Raw genomic sequence first — 12,542 nt, forward strand, 5'->3', positions numbered from 1 at the left:
CTGCCAAACGCAGGACGTGATCCCCGGTCTCCCGGGTGAAGGTCCTGTAATGTTTGACCCATCCACCCTCCCGACCAACGTCCCTATGCGGATTTTCGGCTTTTCAATACTACTATCACGAAAGACGCTTCCCATTGAAATACCTTAGTTTAAAATTCTTCCTCACCACCACGGAAAAAACGACATGAACGTGTCCAGCCCGGTCTCACGGTAGTTCGTGTAAATGTCACGTTATTTTTAATCTATTGATTCGTGTTCATGGGGACGTTTTTGTCGTTTTTTACGTGGTAACCCTAACCCTAACCCTAACCCTGGTACGATTGCGTCCTGCGTGTGGCGTTTAGTTTCCCGTAGTCTTCCTAATCACAACCGTCCCATTATTGTCGCGCGTCTCCCGCGGCCGTCTCCCGGCGTGTGAGGCGCCCTTTCCCTGTAGTGTTTTTCCTAAACCCAACCTCCGCCATCCCGTTATTGTGGCGCGTCCCCAGCGGCCGTCTCCCGGTAAAAAAAAACGTGCCCGTGAACACGTAAAAATAACGTGACATTTACACGTAAAAAACAAGAATAACGTGCCCGTGAACACGTATCAATAGATTAAAAATAACGTGACATTTACACAAACTGCCGTGAGACCGGGTTGTCAGTACACAAATCAATAGATTAAATGACGTCACCATTTCACGAACTTCCGTGAGACTGGGCTGCGCTGTGCTTCACACTAAAGTAGAGCAAATATTAAATGAACAAACTTAACATAAAAACTAAAACTACATGAAAGTATAGAAGAACTAAAACTAAACCTTCTGGAAAAACTAAAACTTGCAAAAACACTCCACAAACACAAACTAGGCTAACTAAAACTAAACCTAAAATGAATTCCTAAAGTCAAAACTAAAATAAACTGAAAATGCTCAACTCTTATAATAACCTTGAGACAAATAGCCGCCGCTGGTTGTTTGCAGTGACAGAATCCTTCTCACTGCTATCAGCGATGCCCAGACTTTGTAGCCACTCACAGAGCCTGGCATCTTCCTCCTTTTCAGTGAGTGATGGCACTACATATTTCTGTTTCCCTACACAGTCCACCTTCCTCTTCCTCCTCTTTTGCTTCTGCTTTTGTGTGATCGCAGCAAGATCCTCTGATGTCTGAAGTGGAGTCACCCATCTGCCCTGCGTGCCTCTGTTTCTGCCATCGGCTGCTGCAGATGAACAGAGGTGAGAAAACAGCTGTCCGTCCTGCTGCACACTTTGCATCTGAGTGCTACCTGTCACTATAGGCCGTGTGTCTGCAAAAACCCCTGACCTAAACACAGCTCTCCTGTGTAGATCTGAGTCCACTTCAGACTGAAGTGCACTCAACACAGTGCAGCACTGAATATCTTCTGAAAGTGCATCATCGCACCCAAGTGGACACACAACTGTACGAGCACGGTTGCCTGTCTGTATGTCCGTAAATGTGTGTGTATCCAAGGCTCCAATGGGGTGTGTGTTCGCAGGCAGCACAGCTCTGGACCTGCAAAATATAGAGCGGAGTCGTCTGTGTGGGGGCAAGCTGGCAGAGAGCGCAGGCGGCCCGATGCTGCGAAACAGCGGAGGAGGTCGAAGGACTAAAGAGATTCTTGAAATTCCAACTTCCCTCTCAACGTTTTTATCCATCCTGTTCAAAATGTGTTCAAAAACTCCCTGTGCACAGACCAACCACAGTCCAAAGTGATATAGATCTCACTGACTTTATAAAAGCAAACTTCTTTATAGCTTAACTTTCCCAAATGGAGGTAATTTTTGCGGTGACAAAATGTGGCACAAAGAAAAAGCAAGCAGGTGTAGTGATGGAGTAGCCATACAAGACAGAGGACGTCTGACTCTTTATCCTGACAAAGAGGATGCTCGTGGTTGTCATGGCAAATGCCTCTTTAGTAGAAAGGACCCAAAGAACCAAGGCTTTTCCTCTGTCCTCCTGTCTTCATCAACAATGACTTCATGCTTTCGTAATCCTCTCCCGAAATGATATATTTGCCCCGTCTGATGGTCCCTCTCTGTTCCTCTCTGTCCAGTTAGTTGTCTAGTCTTTTTGAGTCTGGCTTCACTGATCCATCTCCATCTCTTTACCAAACAGCCCACTCACCTTTCTCTCTCTTTCATCCTGCTGCCCTCTTGGACATGAAAGGCGCAGTCTATCGACTATTCCATCTCCATAAATTATAAAGTAATCGTGAGCAGCGAAGAGGAGGTGGTATTTATTTACAGAAGAAAAATGGATCCACACACAACTTATTATATTGATTACAAAAAAATGCAAAACCCATATTTTTTATTTAGGTCGTATTACAGGCTGTCTTACAACTGCAAAGTCTAACATTATATTGTCTGCCCATATTGCAAGGCAGTTCCCAAAATAGAAATTCAGTTATTATACATTTACATTTCCTGAGAGAAGATTGATACCTCTCTAGAAGGGTGTGTGTGTGTGTGTGTGTGTGTGTGTGTGTGTGTGTGTGTGTGTGTGTGTGTGTGTGTGTGTGTGTGTGTGTGTGTGTGTATGTGCCTGTGTGTGTGTGTGTGTGTGTGTGTGTGTGTGTGTGTGTCTCTGTGTGTGTGTGTGTGTGTGTGTGTGTGTGTGTGTGTGTGTGTGTGTGTGTGTGTGTGTCTCTGTGTGTGTCTCTGTGTGTGTGTGTGTGTGTGTGTGTGTGTGTGTGTGTGTGTCTCTGTGTGTGTCTCTGTGTGTGTGTGTGTGTGTGTGTGTGTGTGTGTGTGTGTGTGTCTCTGTGTGTGTCTCTGTGTGTGTGTGTGTGTGTGTGTGTGTGTGTGTGTTTGTTAGTTTTGTTTCTGGAGAGTTTCACCTCTGTTATTTAAATTAAAACCATCTCAGAACTAATTAACTGCTAACAACATATAGACACCTGAAATGTGACAACAATGTATTTTATTTTATGAAGTTATCAAATGTTTTTAAAGTGCAATTACTATTCTTTTAATGTAACAAAGGGGTGTGAAAAAAATATTATAATATGTACTTGCTGCATTTATTTACTCTGTTTTTGTCTTTTAGTGCTTTGACCCAGAGAGAGCCTTCTACTCTTTCTGACCAGCCAACCGTTCTCACTCCGAACTTGTACAATACAGTTGTTTGGACAGTGGCTGTCAGCGTGTGAAGCGACGAAAAAAGTGTCCTTCAGCGTGTTTGTAGAACGTAGCGGGGAGAGCAGCGCTACATGGGGTTTAGAGAGTAGTATGTAAGGGGGAAATTCCACGTAGGGAGGTTGGTCGGGGTGGAGGATGGGCCAATCACAGGACTTTCACCCAGGAGACCGGGGATCGTGTCCTGCGTGTCCCCGGCTAATTGTCCTGCAATTAGCCGGGGAAAAAGGACCCAAACGCAGAGAGTGGCAGGCAGGCAGGAGATGGCTTGAGTTCAGGGATTTATTGATAACAAAAAGCTGCTCAGAGGCTGGAAAAACCATACGAAAAAACTCAGAGAATAATACAAAAGCAACAGGAAAAACACAGGCTGACGGCAACACGGGCAGGAAACAAAAGGAGCAAACTTACAGGGACAGGACACAACGGAATACAAAACGATCTGACAAGAGACAAAGGGAACACAGAGGTTAAATACATGAGGTAATGAACGAATGAGGGACAGGTGACACGACAGGTGAAACACATCAGGGCGGGGCAGGACAATCAACAAAGGCGGGAACACAAAAAGTAAAACAGACTATCAAAATAAAACAGGAAACAGAAATATACACAGAGAACAGAACAGTCAACAGGGTAAACAAACTACACAATGAACAGGGAATACAAATATACACAACAGAAATATACAAAACAAGATACATACAGAAATCTACAAACAAGGCAAAAGAAATATCCAAACAGGTAACAGAATAAATATACAAACACAGGGAAAATGCACAAATAAACAATAAAGACAACAGAAATGAACAAACTGGAAACAGAAATATCCCTAAACCGTAACAAAGCCACTTTCTTCTTTAAAGGTCCCGTTATTCCCGCGTATCACAGAAACGTAAGCCTACCCATGACCTTTTCCTAAACATAACTGCATCAAAAGTGACGCCAATAGTCCCGACCAAGCGCGTTTAGTTAGAGTGCGTTATATGACGTTAAAGGAGACTTTTAGCGTCAAGAACAACGACAAAGGCACCTGACCAAGCGTCCGTATTTTACGTGAGAATGTGTTGGACCAGCCCAGGAAAAAGTCATGCTAGACCACCTGATTACTAGACTGGGTAAACCCAGCCTGATCTGCTGGCGGTTTGATTTCTCCCTGCAGCTCAGGCTGGAAATCTGTACGTTTATCTATCCTGCTTCCATTACAAATCTGCGGGGACCAATCATAGACTTGTAATGGTTTTGGTGTTGTGTCTTGTCTTATTGTAGTCTGTTTTCCTGTCATTTTTGTAGCCTGGTTTTCTGTCATGTCTTGTTTCCTTCTGTTTGTGTGATTTTCGGTCTTGTCTTGTTTTATTTTCTGTTTCCTGTTTTATTTTGATAGTCTGTTCTCTGTCTTGTTGTTAGGCCTACTGCTGCTAGGTAGCTCTCTCTCTGCTCTTCCCCTCCCCTCTGTCTGTTCTTAATTGCAGGAGTGAAGTCTGGTGTGCAGGAGTCAGGGTTCCAGCTGCAGCTCATTCACCATAATCACCTCAGCCTTAAATACCCGGTCAAACTTGCCACTCATCGTCAGATCATAGTCAAGACGACCGTGTTAGTGTCGCGGCTGACTCAACCTGCTTGTTTTTGCCCTTTGTGTTTTTGGCCTGTTCTATTTATATTTCTCCTGTGCCACAGATTATTGGAACCTGACTCCTGCGCCGCTTCACTCCTGCCACCACCATCCTGCTTTCCACTACTGGACGTCACATTTGGACTCACCACGGACACTAGGACAGTACGGTACCACTCCTGCTCAGAACTCTGGATCTGTTACCCTCCCTGTAGACCTGGACCTGCTCTTCCCCTATTTTTGGAAACCTGGACAATTTACCTTTGAAATAAACCTGTTAAACCTTCTCTGGCTCGGTGTAGTGGTCTGCATTTGGGTTCAATTCAGTTTAAAACGTGACACTTGTCTAGTTTTACTCTCTGTTTTCCTGCCCTTGTGATTGCCCTAATGTGTTTCACCTGTTTCCAAGCCTTGTGTCACCTGTCTTGTGTCTCATTACCCTGTGTATTTAGTCTTTGTCTTCCCCTTGTCTTTTTGTCAGATCATTTTGTGTCCTGTCGTGGTGTTCGTGTAAGTCTGTATTTTCGTCTCCTGTCTGTATTCCTTTGTGATTGCTCCAGTCTGTGTTTTTGCTCCAGTCTCTTAGTTTTGTGTTAGTCTTCCCTGCGGTCTCTGTGCTCAGTTTTGTTTTTTAGCTCTGTTTTTCCTTTTTGCATTTTGGGCTGCCTCAGTTTATACTAGTGATGGGCGAATGAAGCCTCTGAAGCTTCTTCCTGATTGTATTGCAAAATGATCTGAAGTGACATCTGGTGGTCAGTCAGCAGAAATGACAGCGGCTATGACCTCGACACATTCGAACGAAGCTACAACATGAACATAGGAGAGACAGAATGGACACATGCATATGGCATGACTTGAATTAAATGACATGAACAGGACATGACGGAATTAAAAATATAAAGCCTATGTTTGAATATAACATAATATAAATTACTGTGATCAGGATTTGAATGTAAGTATGTTTAATTAGGATAAATTATGGATTCAATAAACTGCAGCAATAATTCCATCTTCTACCGCTACGTAGAATTATGTACAGGTGTATGTAAGTAGGCTAATTTCCATTAAAAGGCTAATCAAATAAATTGCAAGCCACACTCATAAACCCCGCGATGTTCCAGTGAATTGTAACGGGCTGTTGGTAAGCACGCAGCGACATGAATCCAGCCAACCCTTCCGGAGTTTCAGTGACGTTCGAGGCTTCGGACGTCATCAGTCACGTGGTTATTTCAATTCGATACGAGCTCCAACACTGCTTCGAACCAGTGTGCTTTGCGGGAGTGATACAAGCTTCGGTGCCTCGGTGTCAAACGTCCCATCACTAGTTTATACTCATGTTTTTTTTCCTGCGTTTTCACTATTTCTTTATATTCCTGTTGGTTTTGTACCCTGGATTTTTGTGTTGGAATTAAGGGCGTTTTCACACGTGAAAGTCTGAACCAAGGTTCATGTTTTTGTTACATTGTAACATTTGATCCGGTAAGTTTTGGTTTCACACTGCAGTTATGCAAGCGCACTAAAGATCTCTACGTGACAAAACTACGTCCTGCCGTCATCACATACGTGAGCTGCGTCTCCAGATACTTATAATTGATTGGTTTGTTGACGGGCTTCCCCGTCCTCTCGTCTCCTCTCTCTGTGTCGGAGGTTTTTCAGCTGACTGCTGCTCTCTCCTACTGACTGCTGCTCTCTCCTACTGACTGCTGCTCTCTCCTACTGACTGCTGCTCTCTCCTACTGACTGCTGCTCTCCCCTACTGACTGCTGCTCTCTCCTACTGACTGCTGCTCTCTCCTACTGACTGCTGCTCTCCCCTACTGACTGCTGCTCTCCTCTACTGACTGCTGCTCTCTCCTACTGACTGCTGCTCTCTACTGCCGTGGCTCTTTTTGTTTTGTTGTGATGTTGAGAAGCAAGACACTGGAACTTTCTGGAGAATTTATTCAGAGACAAACGGAAACCTACACAGTAGCCTACATTTACTACCACTTAACAAATAAACTGCTGATGTATTCTCAGCTCTGATAGCCGACAGCTGTCTGCTCTGAGCGTAGTCACCGTCACTCTCTCAGCACCGAGCTATTCCTTAAAGGAGCTTCCCCGGTCTTGTAACACAAGGAGAGTCTGCCAGAGCTCCTTGTATTTGGTCCGAAAGTCCGAACCATCCAAAAAATGCTTTCACCCTGTAAAAGAACCGGACCATGGTTCAGTTTGGTCCGGACCGAGACCACCTCTTTTGGTCGGACCAAAATTTGGTCTTTTGATCCGGACCGTGGTCCGGGGGAGGTTTCACACCTCTAATTTTGGTTCGGATCAAACTGAAAAGTCCGAAAGTCCGGACCAAATGAGGTATGTGTGAAAACGCCCTAAATCTCACATCAAAACTATCCTCGGTTATCTGCCTCTGCATTTTGGGTTTGCATTTTCACCAGCCACACTTAACAAAACTGGCTTATCCACCCGGCACGCTATTGGAGGGTTTAACACGATGACGATTGTGAAGCGACCAAGCAGCTTCTTGTTTACATCCAACATGGCGGCCACCGAAGCGCAGCAAGCCGTTGATGCCGCTGTCGCTGCTACGTCACCCAGATCGTTGCTCTGATTGGTTGAAGGACTATCCAATTGTGTACAGAGTCTTTGAACTATGCCCGTTGATCACGCCTCTTGTGCAGTAGAAAATCCAGAGCAGACTCCCCAGACTAATGTTCACTCTTAAAAGATTGAGCTTGGTCTGCTGATAGCCAGACTACCTGATTGCATCTTTTTCATCAAAAAAAAAAAGACTTCCTTTCATCCAGTATCTCCTGTCTGCATTTTAAAGGATTTAATTGTTCTTCATGGAGATATGCCTTGTTTTTGACTCACTGAAGATCTCTGCTGTTCTGCTTTCAGAAATCCGGGCTGTAAACTGGATGCTCTAAATTTCATGTACAGTATTTTTTTCAAATGTAATTTAAATTAGGGGTGCAAGGTATATCGACTCGATATTGTTATCGCAATATATTGAAAGTGTCGCAATAAGTATGCAATATTTAGTTTATTTTGTGGAGTGCTGCGTCCCGTCCGTTGGCTGTGCAGCTTAGTTGTGTTTGATTTAGAGCCGCTTGAAACGCTGTAATCATGTTTCATTGGCCAGTTACCGTGCCACGTGCACGTTAGTGGACGTCAGCGCTCGGGGCCACTATGGCCACCACGTGACGTGTGTGCATATTTCAACAGAGTGAAAGGGTTAGTGAAGAAATAGAGACAACAAAATGGAACGAATCAGAGAGGTTATGTCCTGTTCTCTTTATTTATATATATTTATACTGTCCAACCAGTAGGACATGTCCTGTCCTGTAGACATGGTCCTTATTTATATATTTATACTGTCCAACCAGTAGAACATGTCCTGTTCTGTAGTCATGGTCCTTTATCATTTATATTTTCATGTTGGACCAGTCCAATATCACCATCAGTTGAAATAAACTTGTTGTAAAAAAACGTATTTGTTATGAATCTATTTTGATGTGTTTTCCCGTAACTTTTGTAATTTTACATGTTTAAAAATACAAAAATTAACATCTATATCACAATATTCATAATTGATATCGCAATATCACATTTTGTCAATATCATGCAACCTTAATTTAAATGTTTTCATTTGATTTGTGAAGCTCTCTGCCTACTTTACAGTAGCTTATAATTCAACTAACTTTTTTTATTGTTGCTACTGAAAATGTGTCCTCGTGTTCATTAAGAGTATTCCCAGACTCTCAGAGATAGATGGATCTAACATGACGGTGGTCACCGCTCAGGACAACTCCCCAGAAAATGTCAATCAATGGGGACAAATTTGTATTTGTCCCTGAGTGTGAAATGTATCAATGATAATGTGACTGTGGTATAAGGGCCTATAAGGTTAAAGTCTGTATAAAGCTCAAACGTGCTGAGATATCATGAGCACTGTGTTAGTGACCTAAGTTTAATGATTTTCCTCTCAGCAGAGTGATGTGTTGAAGAGGATGTTCTATTTGATTGTGATTGGTGGCTGAGTGGGATCAATGAATGTATGTGTAGTGTTGGAGCTCCTCAGATGGACTCGGACCTTTACTTGCCAACTCACATCCATTTACTTTATCTAACATGTTACCTAAACGTACCCCTTATAAGCCTTGCTGAAGCAAGAGCAGAGTGCCTATTGGCAGTGTATTCTCCAGACCTTCCATGGAGTCTGTAAATTGATGCTGAAAACTTGATATAATAAAACCTTTATGATCAAGTACAGTGTCAGTGGAGTTCCTCTTCCACACACCTGCAACACAGCATCGCAACTAAAGATACCACATGACAAAGAAGCAAAGGGCGGATATTTGTATTTATTTTTCTATAGTTCCACCCCGAACTTTAGAAAACAGGCTTTTATTTTGAAGGCGAAGAAAACAAGGGCGCGTGAGCGGCTACAGGCCGCAGCTGGACCTATTGAGGATAGGCCTGTGAAAGTGGACGAAAGCAGGGGGCAGCAGCCGGGGGCGGTGACAAAAATCTGTTGTCAAGTCGGACAATTTCCAGCCGATTCCAGCAGCCTTCAGGCTGAACAGGAAGTCACAGAAACACTCACATCCTGTTAGGTCCAATTCAGATTTAAAATGTTATCAGACCCATATATCAGCTCCTACACAGTCTCCAGTTGTTTAAATTATGACAGAGTAACTGTCAAAATGCTCTACATGTGATCTGTTGCTGATTTTAATTAACAACCCACTGTAGATGATCCGTAATCTGAACAGATTTAGTCTCTCTGACTTCTAAACGTAACTATCAGCCACACAACATGTGTTCTGTACAGAAGAAGCCTTTAAATCAGACAAATAGAAGTTAAAATCCTTCCAATTCAAAATCCCAGGCAGACCCAGCATGCCCTGGCCGGCGTTTCCCAGCATGCTCAGGGTCCGCCTGGGTCTTGCAGTCGGTGGAGAGCAACAGCGCTGCCTGGGTCTCAAACCAGCGGCCGCCTTGATCTCGTGAGGTTGTCGTTGACCACGTGTGCATGACGTCAGAGCAGACGTCAAGTCAGACACAAATCTACCCAGCATGCATCGGGCAGCAAACAGCGGGGAACGATTCTGCGCAGACCTGGCTCATCTCGACGGAGCCTAATGAGGACATACGTCATGGTAGCTTGCCGTCACGTGACGATTTGGGAGGTGTCTGAGCCAGTCCACCACTTTGGGATCCTACGCTATCGGTTGCCAGGGGCAACAGTGTCAGAGCGACACAGTCAGAGACGGAGCAGGAAAGACGGCTCGAGGAATTATCATCACAGCGTTTAAACGTTTAAACTCTTCAAGCTCCTCCTTCAGCTTTCGGTTTTCCTCCAAAAGACAGTTGATTACATCTCGTCTACATGTGCAGAGGACACATTCCTGTGCCGGGGATGGTAGCTGCTCCTGGTGCTGTGCCGGGGATGGTAGCTGCTCCTGGTGCTGTGCCGGGGATGGTAGCTGCTCCTGGTGCTGTGCCGGGGATGGTAGCTGCTCCTGGTGCTGTGCCGGGGATGGTAGCTGCTCCTGGTGCAGTGCCGGGGATGGTAGCTGCTCCTGGTGCAGTGCCGGTGATGGTAGCTGCTCCTGGTGCAGTGCCGGTGATGGCAGCTGCTCCTGGTGCCGTGCCGGTGATGGCAGCTGCTCCTGGTGCCGTGCCGGTGATGGCAGCTGCTCCTGGTGACGTGCCGGTGATGGTAGCTGCTCCTGGTGCAGTGCCGGGGATGGTAGCTGCTCCTGGTGCAGTGCCGGTGATGGTAGCTGCTCCTGGTGCTGTGCCGGTGATGGTAGCTGCTCCTGGTGCAGTGCCGGTGATGGCAGCTGCTCCTGGTGCCGTGCCGGTGATGGCAGCTGCTCCTGGTGACGTGCCGGTGATGGTAGCTGCTCCTGGTGCTGTGCCGGTGATGGCAGCTGCTCCTGGTGCCGTGCCGGTGATGGCAGCTGCTCCTGGTGCTGTGCCGGTGATGGTAGCTGCTCCTGGTGCTGTGCCGGTGATGGTAGCTGCTCCTGGTGCAGTGCCGGTGATGGTAGCTGCTCCTGGTGCTGTGCCGGGGATGGTAGCTGCTCCTGGTGCAGTGCCGGGGATGGTAGCTGCTCCTGGTGCAGTGCCGGTGATGGTAGCTGCTCCTGGTGCTGTGCCGGGGATGGTAGCTGCTCCTGGTGCTGTGCCGGTGATGGTAGCTGCTCCTGGTGCAGTGCCGGTGATGGTAGCTGCTCCTGGTGCTGTGCCGGGGATGGTAGCTGCTCCTGGTGCAGTGCCGGGGATGGTAGCTGCTCCTGGTGCAGTGCCGGTGATGGTAGCTGCTCCTGGTGCTGTGCCGGGGATGGTAGCTGCTCCTGGTGCAGTGCCGGGGATGGTAGCTGCTCCTGGTGCTGTGCCGGGGATGGTAGCTGCTCCTGGTGCCGTGCCGGTGATGGTAGCTGCTCCTGGTGCTGTGCCGGTGATGGTAGCTGCTCCTGGTGCTGGGTCCTGCGCTTTACTAGCCGCTGAAATCTCGCTTCGTCTGTTTTCTTAACATCACTGTGGCCTAACCGCAAAGATGGTTTCCAGTCAGGGTGGTTCTCCAACATCTCATATGATGGTTTACCTAGAACAGAATAATTTGATTATGAAAACTCATCAATGTAATCAAAGGCAAACCCATTACATTAAAAGATCTCGCAGAACAACGGCTAAGGACAGGAGGGGACAATGCATCTCTGATGTCCTCCAAAGTCAGCGGGGAAAGTTAGTGGAGAGAACCACTGTGTGGGACAAACATTTCACAGACACGCTAGCATCATGGCATGACCAGAATCTCAACTAGTTTAGTTAACCCTTGTGTTGTCCTCCCGTCCACCATGAACAGGTCAAAATTGAAAATGAACTTCTTTGCTTTTTTCCCCCGACGCTTTTGACATTTTTTTAAAACATTTGTCAATTTTGTCAACGTTTAAGAAAAAAGAAATGTATTCATGGTTAATAAACCTAACTTATATGACATTATACCTAATTTATTTTGTAAAAAAAAAAAAAAATGCAGAAATTATGAATTATTTTGACTACTAGTTAAGATCAGAGCTGTTGAGAGGATCACAGACTGGTGGATGTTAAAGTTTAGTCAGGATACTGTTCTGAAACCATTTAAAAAAAAAAAAAAAAATGCTATAAACATTGAATAAAACACACAAAAATTCAATGAAAGTAATCATTCATTTTACCTGCTAAGACATCCATGCATCCATGTTACTTTTGGGCAATTTGGTTGAAAGAATCCCAGATTTCTGATAGAACAAACTTCAAATTTTGACCCGAGGGTTAAAAACAACAACATTAATGGTTGGCCATCAAGTAGTAGATAGATAGTTAGCTAGCAGGCTAGGCAACGTCAGGTGCACTTCGTGGCTTTAAGAGCCGACATATAAACACATTTAAAGACGTTTTTAGAGAATTTACCCGAATGAAAATGCAGAGAGCACACTCTCATGGACTGGGGGATGCGGTCGAAAGTAATGTCCTTTCTTCTAATTGCAGCCACCCAAGAAATCCGACGTCTCCTTGTCACATCGGAGACATGCTCTCCTTCATGCTTTTTCCATGTAGGGATACGAAAAAACTGTAACACAGGATTCTTACGGTTTCCACGACAATCGTGTGAGGAACTGGAGCAGTTTATCACACAGCAGTGCTTTCCAGGCATTATAAAATAGTGCAGGATTGCATGGACAGCTGGGCCAGAAAGCGAATTTTCCGAATGTCCCGCCCTGCTCTGCCTCTGATTGGCTAGT

General features: G+C 45.4%; 1 protein-coding gene across 1 annotated transcript; it reads right to left on the reverse strand.

Annotated features, from left to right (window-relative positions):
• Nucleotides 1-9,998: 9,998 nt before the first annotated feature.
• LOC116046722 (skin secretory protein xP2-like) lies at nucleotides 9,999-12,530 on the reverse strand. The gene is made up of 2 exons (XM_031295114.2): nucleotides 12,211-12,530; nucleotides 9,999-11,362 (listed from the first exon to the last, which is right to left on the reverse strand). Exons 1-2 carry the CDS (start codon nucleotides 12,452-12,454, stop codon nucleotides 9,999-10,001), a joined length of 1,608 nt encoding a protein of 535 aa, XP_031150974.1. The 5' UTR covers nucleotides 12,455-12,530.
• Nucleotides 12,531-12,542: the final 12 nt, after the last annotated feature.

The sequence above is a fragment of the Sander lucioperca genome, chromosome 21 (genome assembly GCF_008315115.2).
Source record: "Sander lucioperca isolate FBNREF2018 chromosome 21, SLUC_FBN_1.2, whole genome shotgun sequence".
In the NCBI taxonomy this organism is placed as follows: Eukaryota; Metazoa; Chordata; class Actinopteri; order Perciformes; family Percidae; genus Sander; species Sander lucioperca.